The 25,006-nt window shown below is 39.3% G+C and overlaps 2 protein-coding genes across 9 annotated transcripts; both read right to left on the minus strand.

The window, feature by feature from the left end:
• Positions 1 to 3: 3 nt before the first annotated feature.
• On the minus strand, positions 4 to 5,943 carry zbtb26 (zinc finger and BTB domain containing 26). Its single transcript, XM_078952603.1, has 2 exons — positions 5,496 to 5,943; positions 4 to 2,104 (listed from the first exon to the last, which is right to left on the minus strand). Exon 2 carries the CDS (start codon positions 2,068 to 2,070, stop codon positions 703 to 705), a length of 1,368 nt encoding a protein of 455 aa, XP_078808729.1. The 5' UTR covers positions 2,071 to 2,104; positions 5,496 to 5,943; the 3' UTR covers positions 4 to 702.
• susd1 (sushi domain containing 1) lies at positions 5,854 to 18,243 on the minus strand. Of its 8 annotated transcripts, XM_078952599.1 has the most exons (18): positions 17,941 to 18,235; positions 17,722 to 17,874; positions 14,870 to 15,025; positions 14,564 to 14,716; positions 14,017 to 14,196; positions 12,831 to 13,010; positions 10,914 to 11,093; positions 10,654 to 10,833; positions 10,331 to 10,510; positions 10,056 to 10,235; positions 9,608 to 9,772; positions 7,917 to 8,011; positions 7,655 to 7,841; positions 7,392 to 7,485; positions 7,002 to 7,251; positions 6,882 to 6,921; positions 6,675 to 6,768; positions 5,854 to 5,943 (listed from the first exon to the last, which is right to left on the minus strand). In XM_078952599.1, exons 1-18 carry the CDS (start codon positions 17,993 to 17,995, stop codon positions 5,913 to 5,915), a joined length of 2,553 nt encoding a protein of 850 aa, XP_078808725.1. In that variant the 5' UTR covers positions 17,996 to 18,235; the 3' UTR covers positions 5,854 to 5,912. The 8 variants fall into 8 exon arrangements, 7 of the variants coding, with proteins under 7 accessions (XP_078808725.1, XP_078808728.1, XP_020561866.1 ...); XR_013658092.1 differs by having other exon boundaries at positions 6,675 to 6,921; XM_020706207.2 differs by lacking the exon at positions 5,854 to 5,943 and having other exon boundaries at positions 6,518 to 6,768; positions 10,182 to 10,235.
• Between the last annotated feature and the right edge of the window lie 6,763 nt (positions 18,244 to 25,006).

A 25,006-nucleotide genomic window follows, 5' to 3' on the forward strand; every position in this document is an offset into this window, starting at 1 on the left:
ATCTTTGTCTTGCACCACACGGATTACAAATTCATTTTATTTCCATTCCATGAACACAGGACTTCATTTGGTCCAAATGGATCTCTGATATAAAGTCTATAAAAACAAAGCAATGTTTGCATCACACATCAACATTTGTGTCCACACTTTTCGTTATGCATGAAGCTCATATCGTCATATCTACATAGGTAAAACAGACAGCCGAACAACATTAAATGGAATAATGTTTGTCTGCATTTGTTCTCCTAACATAAAGACATGCTGGTTTATAGATTCAACTACTTTCTAACACTTTTTTTTGTGTTTCAATGTTGAATGTTCAAGTATGACATGAAGGCATTGGACAAAAATAAAATAAACAGTCCACAGTAATGGAGCTACAGTGTGAGGCAGAGCTGGATAGCCTTCTTCCGCCCCTCATCTCCATCCTTTCATTTAGTTCACGGGTCTCAGGCTCTAGGCCTTGACGGCCGGCATCCTGCTGGTTTTTTATAAAAGTCCTGCCTCATCTGCTGCTGATTACCTGGGTCAGGTGTGTTTAGCCAATAAGGGGCTTCAGTGTTTGGTTTGTTGGAAATCAAATAGGCCCCCCTACTTCATGCCTGGAGTTTGAGACCTGTGATTTAGTCATCGTAAAGCTGACAGCGGCTTTACTGATCTGGCCCTCTTTCGAAAGTGCTGTACATTTATAAAAAGGATATCCTATTTCAAACTAAAAAGGGGGGCGGGAGCTTCATACTTGGGAGAAATCAAACTCCAGCCCCCCCTCGTGCAGGTTGCCTCTGTTGCGTTGTCGAAGCTGTTCTTGCCGTGGATCTGTTTGAGGTGCTTGCGCAGCACCGGCTTGTGGGCGAACACCATCTCGCAGTAGTTGCAGCGGTGCGGTTTGTCCCCGCTGTGCAGGTTCAGGTGATCCAGCAGCGAGCACTTCTGCGTGAAGGTCTTGCCGCAGATTTTGCACTGGAAGGGCTTGATGCCGGCGTGCACCCGCATGTGTCGGTGCAGGTTGCCTTTCTGCGTGAAGGTCTTCCCACACAGGAGGCACATGAAGAGCTTGTGCATTTTGAGGTGGTTGGCGTAGTTCTCCAGTTGCCGGAAGACCCGGGCACACTTGGGGCACTGGTGGTACCACTGCAGCGGCTTGTCATAGTTCCTCTGGTGGCCGCTGTGTTTCTCTGCGGGTGGGGACTGGGGAGGGGGGCTGAGCGGGTACCTGGGCATGCCGGGTGGAGCCGCCATCTCACTGCAGCGACTGTCCACCGTGGAGTTGATGAGGGAGTGTTGGGGCTCAGGGGACTGCAGAGCTGTGGGAGGCGTGGCAGAGAAGTTCCCCGTGATGGAGGTTTCTGCCGCGTTTGACACAGACTCCACCTTCACTATGGTGATGTCATTTTCCACCATACTCTGCCTGGAATGCCTGGTCAAACTCTGGACAGGGCTTTTGGGTTGGATTATAACGTCATCATCACTGTCATCATTAGTGTCTTCCTCAACCTGGCCTACCACCATCTCTTCCTCCTCTTCGTCTTCCTCCTCCTCCTCCTCCACCACCTCCTCCTCCTCCTTCTGCAGGACAGTCTGCACCTGAGACTGCTCTCTGTGTGCCGGCGAGGGTAAACCCTCCTGCCTCTTCTTCTCCCTCTTCCTGTCCACATCCACCCTGAGCTGGTGTGAAGCCTCAGGCTTGATGAACTTGCTCAGAGCTTGGGTGCACTGCTCCACAATGTGGCCCATTTGAAGGAAGCTTGCCACTGTCAGGTAGTGCACCAATTCCAGCTCAGGAAACTCCAGCTGGCCTGTGTAGCACGACAGCAGGAGCTGCCGACCGACTTCCGCCTCCTGGATCATAGAGATCTGGACCTCTTTAGAGTCTTGCTGAAGGATGAACTGGTCCCTCAGGAACGAAGAGCCTGCAGCAAACACCACCTTGTGACCTGGAACCTCCAGCTGGTTGATGCGCACAGTCACATCGCAGAAACGTCTCTGGTGTCGCAGGAGGTTCATCTTCTGCAGCATGGAGTCCCCAAACGTGGCGAAGTGGAACTGCAGGATCACTTGGTTTTGAGCCATAGTGACCCACAAAATAGCAACAGGAGCGCCGCACCTAACCAGAGGAAAACCAGACACCGCATCACTTATTTTAAACACGCTGTCAATCATGCAAACCATTATGCAAAGCATGCAAAACAAGATTTTGTTTTCTTTACGGTTTGTTTTCACTGCATGTCAGAAAGGTTTTCCTCTGAGATCATGCACGAGTGGTTTCCAAATTAGAATGGAGCTTTGGTTTTTATACAAAAATATGAGAGAAACGCACATTTATCCAGAATTGATTTCATTTCTGCACTCCTTTTTTTTCTTTTGGGAAAGCAGGTGTAGCAGAGGATTTTCCTCCTAAAAAGACAAGAGGTCTGTCATTTTCATCTTCGATACACTTAAACTAAGAATGAAAGAATGGGAGATAAGAATCCAGGAAATCAAACTTTAGGATTTTTAATGAAATAGTTGGTAAATGTCTCAGTAAAATAAGTCACCTTCAGACAAGCCAGAATTCTGCTCCTCACAGACCTGTTAGCTCTTCTATCCCCTACTCATTTCCTGTATTAATGACACCTGTTTGAACTGGTTATCAGTATAAAAAGGCACATGTCCACACACTTAGACAGTCGCACTCCAAGCTTCACTATGGCCAAGGCCAAAGACCTGGAACAGACCCGCACCAGAATAAAAAAAAAAAATAACTGAGTCTGCAACTGGTGAGCAGCAGTTAATTTTATTCTTTGTTTTACCTCGTGATGGCAAACTCTAGTCTACGCCTCGTGAAACACTGACCAACTTCAACACAACTGGGCTGAGATCGACACTCTGCTCGGATCTTTTCAGTTAAAAATAGCGACATCTGCTGGTTGTCTATTATTACTACATCCGAGCACACATTCAATCAAACCCCTTGTGACTTCAAGAAGATTTTAAAGCTCAGTTGATGTTTGTCTTTTTATGAAATGTTTGATCAAAGGTGTGTAGTTGTCATTTATCTGAATAACGGTTTGATGTGTGAAATATGTTGCATAGTAGTATTGGCTTTGGACCCACAACAACTATGTTCATCATCATCTCCACTAGTGATTTGTTGGTCGCAAATGAAACGGGGGCGAGGGATGTTCAGATATTCTGAGTGAAGTGATCAAGTGTGGGAGCAATTTTTGGAAAATGTAATTTATACAAGACCACTAAATATTTCCGTCAGTCTGGTGGTTCATGAAAAATCTCAAACCGTGGGTCAAAATGGTCACAACAACGGTGAACAACAATCCCAGAAGCACATAGGGGGACCTAATGAATGACCTCCAGAGAGCTGGGACCAAAGTAACAAAGGCTACCATCAGTAACACACTACGCCCCCAGGGCCTCAAATACCGTAGTGTCAGATGTGTCCTGCTAAAGCCAGTGCATGTCCAGGCCCGTCTGACGTTTGCTAGAGACCATTTGGATGATCCAGAAAAGGATTGGGAAAGCGCTATGTGGTTATAAGTTTTTGGTCAAAACTCAACTTGTGTATGCAGGAGAAGAAATGCTTAGATCAGGGTTCACCAACCTTTTTGAGACCGAGGGCTATTTCATGGGCACCAAGTGGTATGAAGGGCGCCACTAAAAACCTCCTACCCCCCCCCCAAAAAAACAACAAAAAAACAACACAATTTGAGGACTTCCTTTTGTGTGCCCTATTTTTATTTGCTCATTTTACACACAAAAACATGCATGAATTTTCTAGACTCGTATTACAGGGGGGGGTCAAACTCAGTTGCAGAGGGAGCCTAATTTCAAAACAGACTTTAGGTTGCAGCCGAACAAGATAAATATTTATTGAACACACTAAAGCTAAACTTTTAAACCTTTAGAACTTTAACTTAATTTTAACTTTTTAAACATAAATGTAAATAAAAACAGACAGGAATATTAATCCTCACATTAATGGATTACTCAACCACCTCAACCTATTCTCAAAATCTTTACATTACATGAATCATAAGAATGTCCAGAAATTGTGTAATTTATTTGATCTATTTAAACTTTTGTAATAGACCCTTACTTTTAGTGATTATTTTTTAAGTTATATTTGTTTACATATTTGGGTTTTCTTTGTCTACCTTTATCTCAGAATTGATATTGTTGTCATTGACAGACATGCCGTGGTTGTTTGTTGAATATTTGCCCGCGGGCACAGGGTTGGTGACCCCTGGCTTAGATGCATCCAAAGAACACCATGAGTACTGTGAAGCATGGGGGTGGAAACATCATACTTTGGAGCCGCTTCTTTACAATTAAAGGAAAGGATGAATGGGTCCATGTATGGAGAGATTTTGAGTGAAAACCTTCCAGAAGCAAAGGCATCGAAGGTGAAACATGGGTGGATCTTTCAGCATGCCAAGGATCCTTAACATGTCAACTGGGAAACAAACGAGTGGCTACAAAGGAAGCAATTCAATGCTGTGGAAAATCTTTAAAAGTCTGTGATGCCCAGGAACAACCCCAAAACACCAGAGTTCTGGAGGAGATCCGCATGAACCCAAACACCAGCAACCGTTTCTGACCTTTCCAATAAAAGGTATAAAACAAAGTCCTATACGGAACTTAATATTGACCTAATACTTCATTTACATTACAAATTATTGAAAATCAGACAAAAAAATTCTGGATTCCCCCCCTCACATTTGAAGTGTACCTATAATGAAATGTTTAAGTGGGAAAACTTGCACAACTAGTGACTATTTACCAAAAAAAAGTTATTTTATTTTTGTCCCACTGTGTCTTGGGTAAGAAGTTCCCTTATCAGCGTCACTAATAATTAAAATCTATGATCCTATCCAAGCGCTTGCAACTTTACACTACAATTAACACTAAAATTGTTCTTAAAAATTATTTGCTATATAAATTTTGCTGTTTAAACTCACATTTTATCTTCATAAAAAACAAAAGTTTGAACTATTAATTTAAAGCCACATATCTGTTGCTACGGTAGAAAGACTAACGTCATGTTGCATTACGTCCTTAAGCCACATTACAAAAAGCAGTATTTTAATCTAAAGTGGATACATTGCTTTTTATTTTTTATTGCTTTATATTACTATTGTTTTTATTATTATTGCATAGGTCAAGATCGATCCAGCGTTACTGTCGTTTTGAATTAGCTTAGCAGCACCTAGCTAACTCCAAGCGTCTCGCGCTTCAGACACAAACCAGGACGTGAGACTTGTGCTTTGAGTCACAGAAGGGAAAGAGCGTTCAGTTAAATGCACCATTCCTGTGCTGGCTGTACAACAGCAACCTCCAATCAATTCCAAACTAGCAAGCATTTGTCCCTCTGGCCTACTCCTTCACTGCTGCTAACAGCTGCAGCCATGCAGACAGTGAGTCGGTGTCTATTATCTGCATATTTAGCTGGACGACGTGTGGGATCCGGGAGCGCCGAAATCAAAGCATTTGCATTTACTTACGTGATGGTGGGAAGCGTGCACAGTTGAGAGCTTTGGGTGGGATCCTGGCCTGCGCTCCTGCAAGGACATGAAGGAGCTGCTCCGGATGCAAAACAAACGCCCAGTGCATGGATGTGCTCTGTTTCTACTAGTGTTTGTGGGGCCGGCAGAGCACAGGCTGAAGCGGTCAGGGAGAAAACTAGTTCGTCTGAATCATTTGTAGTTGTTCTTTACAGGGACATGAACTGAATTTGACACATTTTGATTAAAGAGTGTGGAGTAAAACAAATTGATCTTCCTATCAGTGATCTTTGGCTGTGTGCCTTTATTCTGAGCTCAGTGTTGAGTAAAGAAACACTTTTTTTAATTTACCCTAAAATTATTATTATTATTATTAATGTAAAGTTAAGAGGTCTAATTCCATTTGGCTCATCACCACTAAATACTAAACTTATATCGTCTGATAAACCTGCAAAAAAGCAGAAAAAAAGAAAAGGTTTTTAAAAAGCAAGTCTGAAAAGATAATTTACCATAACTTAATCTAGGTAATCTGGATAAAGACCCACTCCAGTCCTCTTTAGATTTACTGTAAAAGCGTTGCTGTGGTCTTATGATTAAGGCAATGTTATCCAACATTGAAAAACCTGTGTTGTTTTCTATGACATAGTTTCTGCAGATTGGCAGAGGTTCAGTAGAAACTGGCCTTTGAGTTGTGGGCGGGACCATTGGTGCGGCGCAACCCTGCCCCCCATCCCGTTAAAGAGAGCTCCACAGGCTGTACTGCTAAAGCCCCTCGCACCCTCGACCTAACATTGTCTGTGCAAACGGCGAGCAAGACTGGAACTATCCAGCCGTACACTTTTTAGCCAGATGCCAGTTCGGACGAGGAAAACAAAGACGTTCATGGATCTACTCATCTACAAGAGGAGCCGGGTGTTTGTGGCCCACCCAGCATATTTTCTACGCCACAAATACAATCTTTTTCAAATAACATCTGCTCCTGATTTCCAATAATCTGAATAAAGAAATATTAAAAATTACAGTTTTGGTCTTTATGTTCTTTATATCTGTCCTCCATCATAAAAAAAGCCACAAAAACATGTCAAACAGCTCATCCAGTACAGCGCATTAATGTAGGATTACTGGATTTCACCCTTTTTGTTTGATGTTTGAGTCAACCAAATCACATGTCTTGCATACCAGGTGACACTGTATCCCCCGACTATGACCAAGGTAATTCCTCCCACGAACGCAGCGGCAGACAGGGATGAAACCCTCAGAACATGGGATGCACCTGACAGGAGGAAGCTTTAAATGTCAGTGCGTGGTCGCTTACATGTAAGGTTTTGTACTTCCTATTTCTTTTCTCTGTTACGATGTTGTAATTGGTGGTAAAATCATAATTACCTGTTACTTTGGCCCACAGGGCACAGCAGCTTTTTGAGGCCTTGAATAAAAAAAATAATAGGATAGTCTTTGCACTGCTTTTGGACTCAAAACTCTATAGACACACTAGTTGCAACTCACTGTTTTCCACTGACTGACAACTCGTAAGATTATGTAGTAGTCCCTGCCACTTTCCAGTGGCGAGTTATAGAAGCCCCCATAGAAGAATCCATCTCCGAGAGTAAAATTGATTCGTGTCCCAACATTTTGAATGTCGAGCTGTGCGGTGATGTACTCTGACAGGGAGGTGCTTGAGGAATTCAAACTTGCAGGAGCGGAACAATCAAACATCATAATCCCCTCTACAGGAAGGACAAAGACTTGGTACAAACTGTCAAAGTAAGAGCAAAGAATACATCATGTAAACACAAAAAAATGGATTTATTTGTAACTGCTTTACAGATGCTTTAACGCAGTATAAAGGTTCAAACACAAGTTTCCAATTTTGTTTGTCATCACCATTATGGTTACCTTATAAGATCCAGGCTGTTCGGCCATCTCTGTAGCCTCAAAATTGGCACTCGAGTCTCAAATTCTTCATAGTAGACAATTGGTGCTGGAGGCACTGGAAAATATTCAAATAAATTCAGACACTTTTATCACCTTATACATGAAATGTACAAAGCAATGATGGGAAAATGGTAGGTAATCAAACATAATTCTAAATGATAACTAGAATTTATAGCTTGCAGATGAAATTTTTATTTTTATCAAATGACTATAAATGAAGGTACCTGGTAAACTAGTGTTGGTGGTGATGGTTGCTGTGAATTTAGCCAGCATTGCTGTGACTGAGATGCTATAGTTTGTGACTGGATAGAGGTTTAGGCAAAGCTCCAGCTGATCTGCTTTGGAGTTTATGTAGCGTTTTCCTCTGTCATGGAAGGACCTCTGGTAGTCCCTGGATCCAGTGTAAATCACCTGGATGGATGAAGCCCAGCGTGTCACCCAAGGATTCACAGTTAAAAGATAGCAGATGACCTTTTCTTGTCTCACCTTGTAAAGCTCAGAGTCCTTTTCGTACTTTTCAGCCTTCCACTGCAGACAATCTCCATTATAGATTAACAGGTCATTGATAGGAGGCTTTATTTCTGTGTTGAAATGACAAATACATCCATATGTTTTTGCAATAAAAATACAGTGGAGGAATTATTTGATCCATTTCTAATTTTGTAGGTTTTTTAAAAATCAATAAATCCACTTTAAATAATTTATATACATTTATTTGCATTTCCCAAAGGGAAATAAACATTTGACCCCCTAGTGATCAGTAAGAGTTCTGGTTCCCAAAGACCAGTTAGACTCTCCTAATCAGCATGTCACCTGATTTGAAGACACCTGTTTGGATGAATCACTCGTAGAAAAGACACCTGTCCACAGAATCAGTCCATCAGTCAGACCCCAAACTCTTCAACATGGAAAGACTTCAGAGCTTTCAGTGGATTTAAGGGAGAAGATTATAGACCTGCACAAGACCCAAATAGACTACAAACCCATCAGCAAATGGTTGGGGCTTAAGGGGACAACTGTTGTTGCAACTGGGACAAAACACAAGAACATGACCATCAATCCACCTATAGGTCTGGGGCTCCAAACCAGATCTAATCTGGTGAGGTTTCCATGATCATTAGAAAAGTGAGAAATTAGCCTAAAACAACACGACATGAGTTAGTTGATGATCTCAGAGCAGCTGGAACCAAAGTTACCAAGGAAATCCTTTTTAATACTTAACACTGCAGTGGTTTAACATCCTGCAGTAGCCCTGCTTTAGAAGTCACATGTTCAGGCCTACCTGAAGTTTGCCAATGAAAAGCTTCATGATTTAGAGAGTGATTGGGAGAAGGTGCTGTGGTCAGATGAGACCAAAACGGGGCTCCTTGGCACCAACTCAAATTGTTGTGTTTGGAGGAAGAGAAATGTTGTTAATGACCCCAAGAACACCATCCCCACTGTTAAGCACAGAGGTGGAAACATTATGCTTTGAGGGAGTTTTGCTACTTCACTGTGTAGATTGGAGGATGGACATAGCTGTTAGAGTTATATAATTATCATTTGCTTGCACACTATAATCTCCCTAATATGATTGTTTCATTTCTGTCTTTCAGTAAGAAAACAATGACTTGAAAAGTTCAGATTGTACAAGAATATGATGTTCCTATTGTTTCTGATTAAATGACCCACATTCATGTCTGCAACCTTCAGTTTTCAACAAAAGAAGGCTCCATGCACTAGGATAACAGAACTCCTCTGTGACAGTTCGCGCTGTCACAGACCAATTCTCCTTCTGCAGAAGTCTAGCAAAAATTCTCATCTTCTGTGTGGTTCTTCTCTTTATTAAGGAAAAGGTCAGAACCCTGACAATACCCATGTACCAGCCAGTCTTTGGACCTCTACCTCTAGAAAAACCATGAAGAGAGCTGAAGCTCAGAGTTGCTAAGCGACAGTAACCAAATCTCTCCAAAATTTTCTTTTGTAAAGAAGAGAGGACCAAAATGTATCCTTATATGGGTTTTACCACACTGTTTAAATGAACAGAAGTGATAATTAGAATGACACATTGTCAATTCCTTTTAAAGTGGGCTAACCTACAAAATCAGCAATAAATCAAATACTTGGCAGAGACATAGTTCAGATAAAGTTTCAAAAGTTACCTGAGATTTTGGAAATTCCTGTATGTTCATGCTCACCTATACATTTGAGAGTCGCTCTCTGCCACACTCCTGAGCTGTCACACACAGACATGTTGCTTCCCCTCCAGCTGTGAAATCCGGCTGTGCAGCGATGGATCACAACGCTTCTGTTATGCCACACCACCTCGGAGTTGTTAAGAAAGGGGACCGGGCCACATAGAGCTGCGGAAATAGAGCAGCTGTATGATTATATTTGTGAAAAAATAGATGTCTTCAGTTAAAAACTGAAGATTTTATTATTGGCATGCACCCAAAAGAGACAGAAAATCTATACCTAACAGTCAGGGGAGGAAGTTAAGCAGATGCTGAAAAATACATGTCAATAACACAACAAGCACAGCAAAGCATGCAAGGTTTGTCAGTCCAGTAGCAGAAACATGTCAGTCACATGCTTCCATGGAAAAATCGGGTCCCTCCCAAGGAAATAAAGAGATCTATACTCTACCTTTGCATTTTATTGTCACTTCCCCCCACTCTCCTGTTACTGAACATGTTGAAATGTGATTTCCACTTTCCTGATAAAATCCATCCACACACTCATACAGCACAACGCTGCCCGGTGAGCTCCTACCATCCCACAGCAGCTTAGTGTTGGAGAGAATTAGTGGGGGGCCGCAGCTTATTTCTGCATAAAAACAGGAGTTAGCACAAACTGCAGTTTAATGGAACAAGAAAAAACCTAAGCAGAAGCGTTAGTTATGTGGATTTTAAATAGAGCACCTTCACACCACAGATCAACATCCTCCCACTGTCCATTTTCTCCACAGACTGAGTAATTCCTCAAGCCTCTGGTGTAAAATCCGTCCTCACAGCTGTAATAGATCACACTGCCAGCGTGTGATTTGCCATCCCATAGCATTTTAGAGTGCACTTTAGAAACGGGCTTCTGACAACGGATTTCTACAATAAAAGCACAGCAAATCATTGTAGAGCATTGACACCTGGTTGGACCAATGACAAAGACACAAACAAGACACTACATATACAGTCGGTGCTGCAAAAATATGGCATTACACTTACATATAGATGAACATGATTATCACCTTGACAGGTTAGAGAGGCGCCTCTCCAGTCTCCACTCACAGTACAAACGGACTCATTTCTGTCCCCAATACTGACATATCCTTGGTCACACTTATAGGAAACTCGGGAGCCCACAGAGGAAGATTTATCCCACAGCATGACTGAGTGAGGGATGGGTGGGGGCTCACCACAGTCAACCTCTACAAAAACAAATCGTTTAGCACGGCTTGAAAAGGTGTGCCTGAAGAGCGAAAGGAGGTTTCATTTCAAGGCATTTTACCTTTGCACAAAATGTCAGGCTTTGTCCAATAACCATTATCTGTACACACTGACACACTGACTCCCTCACTGTGATAAAACCCTACATGGCAAATGTACGTTACTGTGCTCCCAAGGGTGGAGCTGCCGTTCCACAGCAGCCCAGTGTGAGGCAGAAAAGGAGGTTCTCCACACAAAACCTCTAGAACAAGATTAGATTCCAGTTAAAAGGTTATTAATAGTTTCACAGACCAAAGCAAACAATAAAAAAACAACAAAATATTGATGTTTAGCATTGTTAGCATTGCAGGAATGGAAAGTCTTAATCAATCAGAAGCAAGCGTAAATTGGTGCAGTTTTAAACCACAGCATTTCCATCCATACAGTTCTGCTATTTCATATCATTCCCATCTCTAAAGTGTAAGTATGTTACCCCTAATCACTGAGGACTAATAACTAATCTTGTTGATTCTGCTTTTGTGGTGGTGGTTTTCCAAACAACGTCTCAGCTTTCTTGTGATTTTTGATGCAGTCTAATCATTTGGAGACAAGGTAACAATGCAGGGCCCCAACATGATTAGACCTCCACCATGTTTCACTGTGGAAAAAGTGTTATTTGACCTATTAAATTGCCTTTGTGTGTTTTTATTAGACAATTCTAACCAAAGTAACTTTTTACTTCTCATCGGAAACGCACCCTCAAAGTCAAATTATATTAAATTAAAACAGACTTTCACATGTTTTATGTTCGCAGAAAGTTTTATCTTTCTCATTCAAGTTCTTAGAAAAACCTGTTCAAATTTTCTAAAGTTTTGTCATACATTTTTGTTGGGGAAACAGAGTCTATCTAAGCAGTCGTGGTGGGGCATGAGTTTGTTTAGCAAGGTCCTTTTAAGAACAACTGACAAACTAAATAAGGAAGTGTGTTCTCACCCATACAGACTGTTGTAAGACTGCAGGATAGTAAAGAAAATAAAGTTTATGCTGGGAAAGAATTCTAACAAAATTCTTTAGATGTGTCAAATCTTTTAAAATTCAACTTCTTTTGGAAATTACTAATCTTTTTAAATTCTCACATTGGTTTTGACATGTTTTCTGAAAGACTTTTGAATCTGTTTTCTTTAATATACTCTAAAAACTGGCAAAAAATTCCGTCCAGAGCTTCAATTAAACTTTAGAAGATAATTACTCTTAATAAAAAATACTGTTACTGTTACCTACTAAAAAATCTGATTACACTGAGCGTGGGCTTATTTTCAGTTTAGTTCAATTTGGTTTGTTAATAAAGTGAAGGTTCATGTTGTCTCAAGGCGCCATAGAGAGATGTATGACATCAAACTAAGGTAAATTATTTACAAAAGGTCAAATCCACTTCCAAACTAAGGCTTAAAATCACTGCCACTGACTGGATTTGTTTTTGATATAATGGAAATTTAATACATTTTGATTTTTGAAAAGGATTTTTAAAAACTTATTTTTTAAAAACTTATTTTTTTTTCATAAAACATTTAGATATAATTGAGGATTTAAAGGGAACAAAGATGACATTTTAATACATTAGTAATGAACCATAACATTGAGATCCAAAACATTGAGTTGATTTTTTAAACTTAGCCTCATTTTAAACATTCCAGATCATCATAATCCAACTAAGTGTATAATAATGGCCTAAGTAAGTGAACAGAATAAGAACTGGAACTCTTGAACAGAACTGTGAATGTTGGCTGTGCCTTCTTCTTCATGATGAAATGAGAACGTCTGCTTCTAGAGCTGTTATTTTTACACGTTCCTCTTAAGAACTATAATTTCCAGTTCTGGATGAACACTATTTAACACAAATCTAGAATTAAAAAAAATGAATCTAACACCAGTTATATAAAAACACAGTAATCAGTGTCCCATCTTTTTGATATTTGTAAAACAGATCAAAGTGGTTTACCTCGGCATGACAGAGTTGCAGGTGTCCAAAAACCGTTTTCATTACAGACAGAAAGGTTCATTCCTCCCATGTTATAAAAGCCTTCTTTACAGTAATAGAGCACAGTGCTGCCGGGAGCTGAGTTATTGTTCCATACTCGATCAGCTGATTCAATTAAAGGAGGATTTCCACACATGATCTCTACAGGGAATGAAACGTACCACAGACATGGAACGAGAATGACTGGATGAAGGCTCACAGGCAATAATAAATAATCACTCTGAGCGGATTGATAGTCATTCATTCATAGGGTAAATGAATGGTCTGATCTGATGTCCATGCTTTGCCCTGAACTCTTTCAGGATGGTCCAAAAAACTCCTTTATGTTCAGAAAATACAGTCAGGACCATAAATATTTGGACAGAGACACATTTTTTCCAATTTTGTTTCTGTGTATTACCACAGTGAATTTTAAATAAAACAACTCAGATGCCATTGAAGTGCAGACTTTTAGCTTTTATTCCATGGGTTGAACAAAAAGATTGCATAAAAATGTAAAAAACTAAAGCATTTTTTTAAACACAATCCCTGTGGTTGTGCTAATTCAACTGGATTCTTGCTATTTCCTTTTCTTTTTGTTCAACGCTGTAGATGACATCACACATCCACTATTTATTTATACAGTCATAGGAAGGTGATTATGATAGCAAAGAATTTAGGACTGGCCTGAAGTAAACCTCACTTCTTGTGTTTTGTTGATATTTACTTCTGGATTTTTTCCCCCAGAATGTTTCACTAAAGAAAACTTGACTTGGCTTTAGCTTGATTTGATTGGATTTCTTTTCTCCTGCTGGATTGAAGGTGGCCAGGTCATATGCTATGTCACCCTTTTCTTTCTCCATGGGTTTCGCCATTCTTTAGTTTATTTAGAAAATGTTAATGCTTCTGCCACCAAGCCCAGTCTCCTGCATTTTGGGTCCTGCATCACCAGTTCTTGACAGGATCATGTTCACTTATGTTTTTGGCTGTCTGCTTAAGAGATTATAAACCATTTAGCCCCAAATTACTTTGAAATAATTTTTAGTACTAAGATATTATTCTGAAACAAAAAATCTGTCAAGTTAATTGAACTTTGTTTGCTAATGTAAAAACATTGTTTACTGTGGGTCAAACATTTAACCCAACTTTAGAAAGAGTTGTATTTTACCTTCACAGACCAAAGAGGGGCCTTTCCACAGTCCATCAGCTGCACAAACCGATTTGTTGCCTCCACTTTTCCACACATACCCTTCATCACAGGCAAACGTGGCCATACTGTCATACGTGGTCCCTGTGGTGGACACCAGCACCGTGTCCTCCACTGCGCTCGGCCAGCCACAGTCAACCACTGAGAGGAAGGGGAACATGGAAACTTCAGAAGAACCATTTCTCCTAACAAAGATCTAGATGCACACTTTTAAAGTATATAAACCTTTGTCATCACAGTCAGAGGCTGGTTAAGTGGCCAAAAGGTTGTAATCAAGATTCTTGAAAACTATTGAGTGGAAGTAAATATTTTAACATTAATGTTCCTAAGGAAATGACTCAACTACAGGCTTTTCAGAAAACATGATTTATTACCAGCTGCTCACCGACCAAAAAAGGGCAACTTATGACAGAATTTGCACTAAAACGGACACAAACAATAGAAAAATTGTGTCTTTCACATAAAAATTTAAATAATACTGGTTCCAAACCTATTGAATTCCTTTTACCTTGGCAGGAGGCATTGCCTCTCTGTGGATTGAAAGGCTCATGTCCATTGCGGACTCGGTAGCCTTTTTGGCAGCTACAGTCAAAACTGCCTTCCAGATTCCTGCACTGACCGCCCTCTCTGCAGATCCCTGTGATCCTGCACTCATCGATGTCTGCAATTGACCAAAAAGACATTTTCAACCCAACAGTGTGTTTGCTCTTTTCATAGTTGCACTGAATTTATGCAAAGGTATGGATTTAAGTCAGAATAATAATAATTCATGTGATAGTATTTGTTTCTAAAAAGGCCCAGCCGTTGAGCTCACCCTGGCAGTGGGTCCCATCATTTGGGATGAAGATGTTCATGTTGTTGGAGGGGCTGTACCCAGCCAAGCAGGTGCAGAAATAGCTGCCAAACGTGTTGTGACAGGTGGTGTGCTGCCCACAAATCTTACTGGCTCCAATCTGACACTCATCCTTATCTGAGGAGGGGAAAAAAAAACAAGTAAAAAAGCACAACACAAAACATTCAGACACCCCTCCTGGTTTAGCAAGTCTTAAAGATCGATTCCAATGGAAATCACATTTTTGTTGTTTTTAATATGTTCTTGTGGCATTTTTCTGATAATGGAGGACACATACGAAGAAAATTGAGATAAAAAATCACTCTGAATCAGAAGCAAATGAAAAAATGCCTTTTGAAAAGGGTGTATTTGTGACATAGAAAATACTCTGGGCGGACCACAAGCTCACTGCTCTGAGCTATTGGCAACAGGGTGGAGAAAGTGGGACCCCGCCCACAATTCAGAGGCAAATTAACTACTTCCAATGAACTACGTCTGCTCGGCAGAAACTATCTCCAAGAAAACAACACAGGTTTTGGATTTGGGCTAAAAATGGTGTAATTAAAGACCACTGGGAATGCTTTTTGCAATATTAGTAATTTTATATTATTATAAAATATTATTTAGTTGTTTAAACTTAATGCAAAGCACTTTGTGTTATGTTTATATAGGAACATTGCTATAAAAATAAAGTTGGATTAATTTGATTGATTTGAATAGATCAAAAGATCATTGGAGTGGGACTTAAAATAAAAATCTTTGAAGTGGCTGTAGTACAAATGTATAAAATATGATCCCCCAATGTGTTTGAATAATGGAGAATGTTATTTAATCCCCAACTGACTTTATATGTTCATTTGCTGATAAAGTGATGATCACAATATAGTTCTGTGGGTTAATTTACTTGAGCTTTGGAAAGAAAAATAATTAAAAAGATTCATACATTGACTTGTCTTTCGACTAGTAAAATATATATATGCAGACATATAATTTTAGATTTTGGAAACATTTAGTAAATAAATGACATTTATTGTAAAGCACTTTTTTCAGAGAAGATCACAAAGGGCTTAATGCAGGCTAATGGTAAAACAGGATAAAAGAGATATAAAATAGGATTAAAACCGCTGTTAGCAAACAGATCAGATGTTCTGGGTAATTTGCCCCTGAGGGGGCCTTTGTCTCACTTTTCTTTACAGTTTAATTTCGTGCTTATCTCTTAGGTTTTTTTGTTTGTTTGTTTTTTGGGTTAAAATTCCTCTCCAATCACCTTTTGATCTATTTTAAAAATATTCCCTGTAGTCTTTTAAATATGATTATGCTGTTGGTAGCCATCAGGAAAAACCCCTCTATCTTTTACTAGGACATAGTTTCTGCAGAGCAGCAGTCGTTGATTAGAAAATCACCTCTGAGTTGTGGGCGGAACTGTTGGTGCAGAGTAAACCCTTCCTCACTCCCCGTCATCCATTTGTTTAAACTCTTTCCTGTTAGCTAACAGTCTCTCACACTAACAACCTAACAATAATGTTGGAACAAAAATCCCATCAAGCAGTACATTTGTGATCCAGATTTCAGCTCAGATGAAGAAAACAAAGACGCATGGATCTAGTCGTCTGCAAGTGGATGCATCAGTATGGAGCTTAGCAGGGAGTTTGTGGCCCTCCCAGTATTTTCTACCTAACAAACAACCTATATCTCAAATAGCATTTTCTGTCTGCTCCTGATTCACAATGATTTGAATAAAGAAATACTCAGGAATGCCATTTTAAGCCTAATTTTCTTTACATATGATGACCATTACCAGAAAAATGCAACAAGAACTTGTTCAAAACACATTTTTCATTGAAGTGGGTCTTTACACAACTTGAAAGAATAAGGTTAAATATGGACGTTAAAAATATTTAAATGTCAAATCCTCCTCATTATTGTGAAGGACTTTGCAGCATTTTTTTCCCTCTATCTCCCGGATTTGGTTCTTTTTTCAATTTTGCATGCCTTCTGGGAATATATTCAGTACTCCTGGTGTCATAAAAACTCACACTTTGAAAAATCCAAGTGATGCATGAGTTTGAACCATTGCTAATAGGGGAAAAAAGCACCCAAAACATGCTTCTTCTCTGTGCATCCAGTTGGGTGGCAACCGAGCACCTGCCCGTTTTTTCAGGAACCCCTTCTCAGCTGTCCGACTGAATTCCGCCTTGACTATACGTGAAACTGCTGAACAGCAATGACATCATATAATCAAATTAAACTCAGAAAGGGAGGGAAATAATGTTGACAATGTTTTTTCTTGCAGGTCTATTCTCCACCTCTTGCCTTCCATGCGGTTTCTAGAACTACCGTGAAAACGTTTAATTTTGAAAATTCCTACATGTTATTAAAGGTCGTGTGTTCAGTGATTTCTGATTTTGATGAACGTTTCTTATTACTGACACAACCATTAGCTTCTTTAGATTTTGGTAAAAACTAGTGCTTCAGTGTATCACAGTGGATTTAATGGGAGCATGTAATAAAAGCTGTTTTAGAAACCACTAAATTGGAGTAAAGAGAAGGTTTATAAACCAGCGGAAACATTGATGATAAAACCAGCAGTATAAGAGTAACTAGAAATGCAATTTACCAAACAGAATTATTGATCACCTCAGCGAATTTGTTTGCATATGTAAATATTTTACTCAAACAGATTTAAACCATATTCTTTAGCAAAAACAGATTGAATGATTGACAGAAGTGAATTTTAAAATTATTTTTTTAATCCAGTTTTCAATTTAGTGTGGTGACATAAAGCATCTAGATAAAAATGCTTAATTACTGTAGAGAATTTAAAAAAGGATTACCTTGGCAGAAAGTTCTTCCATTTCCAACAAAGCCGTACTTGCAGTTACAAACCTTGCCAGAGCCGTCTAGTTTGTCCTCACATGTGGCATTAGCGTGGCAGGAAGCACACACATCCAGCAGAATCTGCCCGTATGCTGGCAAACCTAAGAGGACTAGAGGAACATCCATCACTGCTCCAATCTGTTCCACTTACGCCAACATGTCTCCCACATTCTCACCTACAAGGGCGAGGAACAGAATCACCACAACAACAGCTCTGTGTCTTTCATCCATGCTCCCAAGTCTTCCAGTCCCTCGTTCCACTTGATCAGATGCGGTATCTACTCATCCCCTTCGTCCTTTTTCTGAAACGTTCTTCTTCCCTCTCAGGAGTAACACTCAGACCTGGGAGACTTTGAGAGCGGGTGAACTGAGGTCACCCTCAGAGCGACTCTGGTCTGCTGCAGCTGATGCTTTTACAACTTCTTCTGTCATTCAGTTACTACTGCTGGAGATAGGTTCATTGCCTACACTGGTAAACTGCACACTCATCACACACTGATAATGGCAATATTTGGCAAAACAGACCAACCAGCTGGACATTAGCCCAAAGGGAAACAAAATATTACAGACACGTGTGTACATAAAACTTGGGATTTTTTATTGTTTCCATCTAAAGTTTGGATTTTTTTTTGCCTTTTTGGTCCTCTTTTCCTCTTGTGTTTGTCAGATAAAGCCTTAAGTGAATGTTTCATTCGCAGTCATCTTCATTTTAATTGACTGACACGAAAACGTTGGTGCCATGTGTGCAACGATAACTCTTTTAATCCTGCATCATAATCCACAAATAAACGACTGGCAGTTTACTTTAGTGACACTAACATCCTTCCTTGAGTCCCTGCAGGTTCTATGGTGGGCATCGGGGGGGGTTTAGTTGATGAGCTGTGGGAGGGGGAGATAAGTCTGGTGAGCTCATATCTGTTGGTCCAGCATGGTCCCAACTTGGGCCTCGCTGTCACTCAAACCACAGAGATAGTGTCTCACACCACTTTCAGTATCACCCATTCACCCAACCCCCCCCATTCTCCAGACCCCCCACCAAATCCATGAAATGTGTGAGCCATGTGTGTTGATGGAAGACCACTTCAATACTGTGTTGCTGTCAGATCTGAGTTTGGTTAGGAACAGTCTTTGGATGGTTCTCATTCCTGTGCATTTGTCTTCACACAACACTATACCTGTATTTAACATCTAACATTTCACAAAACGCCACATCTTTGTTTGGTTCTGTATGTTTACATTGCACCAAACTGCCTAGAAATCTCATGCAGTCATAACAGCTTTAAAACACTTTGTTTGCACTGTCAAAAATGAACCATTAACAGAGAAAAGTGAAGGCTTGAAGTCCAAAATCTTCCCCGTTGAGCTATTTACTATCTTATTCATTAACCGCTGACAATCTTACTATACATTGAGTGTTTATTTAAAATAATACATTTAAATGTGATAAGTTAAATATAGTTGCAATTAATGTGATACCAAGGTAGTATCATTTCACAGTGACTGAAAAAGCTCAGGTAAAGCTAAAGCTGATTAATACAATAACACGCTTTAAAAAACCTTTACTTCAAAGCAAAAAGAGTGATTTAATTTTAATTATAAATACAAAATATATGTGAAAAACTCTCAGATAAAGATGTATACTTTTTCCACAGTTAAATATGAATATTATTAAAAACAATTATAATTTTACAGCTGAAACGCACTGCTTTTGTTCCATTTCTTTCACTTTGTGAAACTCAGTATTTCTGAATAAAGTTTGGAAACAATTAGGCAGTATTTTTTTTTTTTTTACTTTTTTGCATTCTTTTCTAACCTTATAAAAATCTAAATGAATTTCTTAATATAAATATTATTGACTGGTGGGGAATATTTGCTTGAAACAAATTCAGTTTTTTTCTGTACAAAATAACTTTGCAAACTGTTGAAAATTTTGTCAACAGAAATTATCTTTAAAATGTTATGATTTTAACGGAATCAATATTATAGAGCGGCAAAATTTAAATATTTTTGTCAAGTATTCAACACGCATTTTCCAGGAGAATTAATTTCAACACTTTCAGACTCTGGATGTGACTGCCCCCTTCGTTTTGGTCGTCACATAACTAACTTTATGTCACCATATTACCTGTAGACTCCCAAATACATTTTTTTCTATTTATTGATATATTTGTTTCAGTGCTTTTCATCCATGATCAATTTTACATTGAGGTACTTCTGAACCGTGTTGCTAAGAAGATATGATCGGCAAAAAGAACATCTTGTTGACAATATATAATAAAAATTTTATACGTTTTGGACCAATTACAGAAATCTGGGACACTCCATGTCGCTTGATCTAATTTACCTTTTATTTTTTAGCTATCTTTTACCTTTGTTTTACTTAAAATGTCTGAGTATGTTTAATTGGGCTTGACCTGCTTTAAGCAGCTTGTATGATTTCTCTGGTTTTATCTTGTTTTAACATTGTGAAGCACTTTGTGAGTTGTTCTCTGTGAAAAGTGTTATATAAATAAAGATTTACTTATTTATTTACTGACTTACTAACAGGATAATATCAATCCTTTTCATGGTCTACCTCTTTGAAGTTGTGCTGTGCACAAATATCCTTTTGGGCTCAGAATGAGCGTAGTTCACATCTGTTTGTTCTTTGTTTCTTTTTCTCTCTTAAACTGCAACCCGCGTTCTGTTACAACGTAACTGAGACCCCCCAGTTAAGGTGGAGCAGAGTTAAATTCAGATAATAATGTCCTCTCACCCTCTCTGCTCTTTTTGTTTCTTATTGTAAACGTTAGTAAAAACTCCAGCAAAGTGTACATTGGTGGAACTGCATGAAGCAATGTCTGAAAGTCAAAAAGCAACATGATAAAATTCAATGCCCTGAATTAAGAATCCAAAACACAAACATAACTCAATAAACAGAAAATATGCAATGCTTATGTTTTTAATAAGAGGTTAGTGTAATCTCTGCTGTCATGAAATAGAGTCCTTCACATAAGCATTTTGTTACAGCAGTGCAACATCTGCAAGGTATCCCTCTTAAAATATGAATTTGGTCTGTGATGTTCATCATAGATATACTTAAACGGGGAAACAAAATAAAAAGAATCCAGGAAAATCACGTTGTATGATTATTAAAGAATTCACTTGGTGCAGAAAATAAGGCTTTAGGTCCCACAAACAAGCAAGAATTCTGTCCCTCACAGACCTGTCACTACTTCTTTAAGAAGTTCTTCTATCCTCCACCAGTTACCTATGAGGTCACCTCTGTTTGAACAGTTTCTGCATAAAAAACACCTGTCCACACCTTTAAACAGTCAGACCGCAACCCCTCCATCATGACCGAGACCAAAGAGCTGTCAAGGTAGACCAGGGACAAGACTGTAGACCTGAACTAGACTGGGATGAACTGATCTCCAATAGCAAGCAGCTTGGAGAGAGGAGATCTAATGGAGTAATTATTAGAGGATGGAATATACACAAGGACAATGACAATCTTCCTTCACCTGGAGCTCCATGCAAGATTTCCTGGTGGGGAACAAATAGCCTTGAGAGTGGTGAGGATGCAGCCAAGAAATAGGAGGGAACTGGGCAATGACCTGTAGAGAGCTGGGGCCACAAAGATTCGGACAGTGACACACAGCATTGTCATGAATTCAGATCATGCAGTTCTCCAAAGGTCCCCCTGCTTAAACCAGAACATGTCCAGAACTGTCTAAAGTTCTCCAGAAACTGTCTGGATAATCCAGAGGAGGATTGGGAGAATGGCATGTGCCAGATGAGACCAAAATGGACTACTTTGGTATAAACGTTGCTCGCCGTGTTTGGAGGAGGAAGAATGCCGACCTTCATCGTACGAACACCATACCCACTGTGAAGCATGGGGATGGAAATATCATGATTTGGGTCTGTTTTCTGGACATTACAACTGGTTTATATTAGGGAAAGGATGAATGCAGCCACATATGGTGAGAGTTTGGTCAAGAACCATCCATCAGTGAAAACATTGAGAATGAAACGTGTCTGGATCTTCCACCATGATGACGAACCCATCCACATTGCACGGGCAACAAAAGAGTGGCTACATAAAAAACACTTCATGATTTTGGAGTGGTCTAGTCAGTCTCTAAACCTCAATCCAACAGAGGAAATTGAAAGTCTGTGTTGCCCAGCAACAGCCCCAAACATCACAGCTCTTGAGAAGATCTTCATGGAGGAAGGGACCAAAATAGCAGCTACAGTGCAAACCTGGTGATAGCCTACAGGAAAAGTTTGACTTCTGTTATGGTTAAACAGGGTTAAATTACAAAGTATTGAGGTGATATTTGTGTTATTGAAAAAAACTTTATTTTAGCACCAATATACAAATAAATTCTTTACAATGTGATTTTCTGGATTTTCTTTTCTTTCTGTCTTAGTTGAAGTGGATCTGTGATGAACAGACCAAACTTACCTTTTTAAGAGGGGAAAACGGCAGAATCAGTGACAAATAATTTTTGCTCCACAGTAACCAGTGACTTAGTTTGTTTGTTTTGCTTCATTCATCTAATTAACACATTGCGCCTCTTTAACTGAATAGATGGTGTTTATTACAATAATGAGATATTAACAGACATGGTGTGAACATAAAGCAAAACACAAAATGGAAACCTACATTTGAACAGTGATACTTTGTATTCCACTGTAATAGATCTCATATTCCTAACCCTTTTGCTGAAACACATTTGTGCAGGACATTAGAACATATTTCAGGTTCAACTAATGAAAAGCAATGAAATCAACAGAAAAAATCTCTCTTCTTCCTCTTTGACCAGTAATGCTAGCTTCCCAAGAGCTCAGGGAACTTGATTCTTAAGGGAAACTTCTGGAGGTCCTTCAAGGCTAGAAAAGAGTCACATGAGGATGCAGAAACAACAGCGTTTCTCTGAGTGGACAGGTTCTTCCTCCTTAAGTTGTGGCGCTTCACGAGCTGAGGAATCATCTTTACACTCAGACAACGAGCAGCTGGACGTGGACAGCAGCCTCCCACACACCAACTCTGCGGCTTTGCCATCTGTGGCTGACAAGTCTGTCACAGTTTTCTCTCTTAGTGACATGTCCCCATCTTCATCGTCATCTATTAGAACAAACTCCTTGAGGTAAATCATCCCCGCCCCGTGAAGTCTGTGGTTCTCCAGCGAATCATCCACAGAGTGGGAGTCAGCCAGAGTCAGAGTCTCTGTCAGGGTTTTATGTTGGTCCACACAGTTGTCCTCTGACCCTGAACAGGTCTGGCTGCTCGAATCCTTCATCCGTGTGGATTTCCTGTGAACTGACGCATCTCCCAGAATGCACTCTTGCTCCTTACAGCTAAGTATGTCTGAATCACGCGACGTCTTCCCTGGACCATCATGTTTGGTGATGTGGTGCCTCCTGCTGTGAGAACCGCACCGAGTCGCACAACCATTAACCGGCTCCATCTTGAAGGCCACCTTCAGTCATGGCAGGCCTGGATGCTGCTGCTAACTGTTGGGGAGAACAGTAGGAAAGCTTCAATTATCAAGCAAGTAAGTAAACATTCAAAGATTTTCAAAGTTTACATTTTTGGACTACGTGTATTCTTGTAAAACTGCATGACAGTCCTTGCAGTCTACACAGCTTTCATTCTATTATTTATTTAAGATCATGGGGGAAAACTGGATAGAACAATGGATACCAACAGAATTTGCACTGAATATGAAAGTACATTAGACTTTATTCTATACTTCTACTATTCTGGTCATACTTTTGAGAATCTTTTAAGTCAGGCTAAATCAAAGCAAAAAAATAAAAATTCCCTTGAGAGTCTCTGCCCACGCGTGTGCCAATCACATTGTAAAGATTTTTAAAAATACTTTTTTCACATTGTTTTGATCTTTTCTTTGCTTTGTTTTTGGATTTATGCATGTTATTTTTTATAGAACAGTATTGATCTCTGTTCCAAACATAAAAACAGTTTGTTTGTCAATTTTTGTGAATTTCCCCCCCAAAAAAAAATTAAATTTACAAATCAGATTTTTGTTTTTTGTACCGTTTTAGGTTTATTATGGAATTATTGTTCAATATAATGAAAACATACGTGTAAGAAAGAAGTTATGGAAGTACTATAGGAAGGATATCAAAGGTAAATTATAAGAAAAATGTAAAATAGTACAAATAAAAGCTCAGAAAAGCCAAGTAACCTCAATTATAGTAGAAATCTCAACATAGACATGAATTTGCTGCTTAGATTTCTGATCAGCCCACAGCAAATCTCTTAAAATGTTAGTCTGCATAGTTTTGCTTTTTCTTCATTCAGTTAATTATTCCTTGCATTTCTCTTGATTTGTATTATAAAATGTTTAATAAAAAGGTTATTTCCTCCAAATCGTTGAAAGCCAGTATGGCTGTGATGCATGTGCTTCACAGACACAGAAACTAGGTCGGATCTAGTTGTTGCAGGGGGCTTTTTTAGGAACAATAATGGAACAGCAAACATGACAACAAGCGGTCATTTCATGTCTGCTTCTGTAAATGGATACACGAAATGACTATTTTTAAAGAGGCAGAAAATAACTCGCATTCCCTGAGGATTAAATCTTTGATGAAAAAGGCAAATTTTCATCTAAAAGAGCCTTTGAGAAAAAAGAAGACTAAACCTTCTTTCTCAAAAAACTGATTTAAAGGATTAGGGTTGATTTAAAAACAAGAATTCTGAAAGTAAAAAAAAAAAACTATAAAAGTTCAAATGATGAGTCTGCCACTAGAGACAGGCAAGAACGGGAAAGGTTGGATCTGTAGATTTTTACTTTAAACAACCTCTCAAATGTCATTCCAGATCAAATAAAGGGGTACAAAAGTTTAGGATAAGTGGTTTTGTTCATCTTTTTTGTTGTATTTCTCAGAGCATTGTGGTGAACTTGCAGGTGTGCAAGGAACTTCCGACGTCAATGCTTTCCGCTTAGAAAATACCATCAATCGGTCAGTTTTCTATAACTGCTTATTTCTGTTTAGGTAGGTAAAGATCCATTTGTTAAAATATTAACTTTGTGTTAACATAAATCTCTGCCCTCTAACTAAAAAAATGCCTCCAAAGGTCTTCACACGCTGACTTTCAGTTTTTTAATGACTGAGGATTAGAAGAATTTGGCAGAAACTTAAATCCTTCTCAATATAAAAATTTCCTAAAACAATTTTAACATGTTGGCAGTTTGACACTGTTGTTCATTGAAGTTAAGTTTGGTTTAA

Source organism: Oryzias latipes, chromosome 9, assembly GCF_053564925.1.
Source record: "Oryzias latipes strain Hd-rR chromosome 9, Olatipes_Hd-rR_3.1".
NCBI classification, from domain to species: domain Eukaryota; kingdom Metazoa; phylum Chordata; class Actinopteri; order Beloniformes; family Adrianichthyidae; genus Oryzias; species Oryzias latipes.

Bases quoted from the DNA above. Each gene is read 5' to 3' on its own strand.
- zbtb26 (XM_078952603.1), bottom strand. From the start codon at position 2,070: ATGGCTCAAAACCAAGTGATCCTGCAGTTCCACTTCGCCACGTTTGGG.
- susd1 (XM_020706206.3), bottom strand. From the start codon at position 17,995: ATGGATGAAAGACACAGAGCTGTTGTTGTGGTGATTCTGTTCCTCGCC. The intron at 15,026-17,721 runs GTAATCCTTTTT...TCCCCTCCTCAG, and splicing joins TGGAAGAACTTTCTGCCAAG to ATAAGGATGAGTGTCAGATT. The intron at 6,922-7,001 runs GTGAGTTGCAAC...TTTTTATTCAAG, and splicing joins TTGTCAGTCAGTGGAAAACA to GCCTCAAAAAGCTGCTGTGC.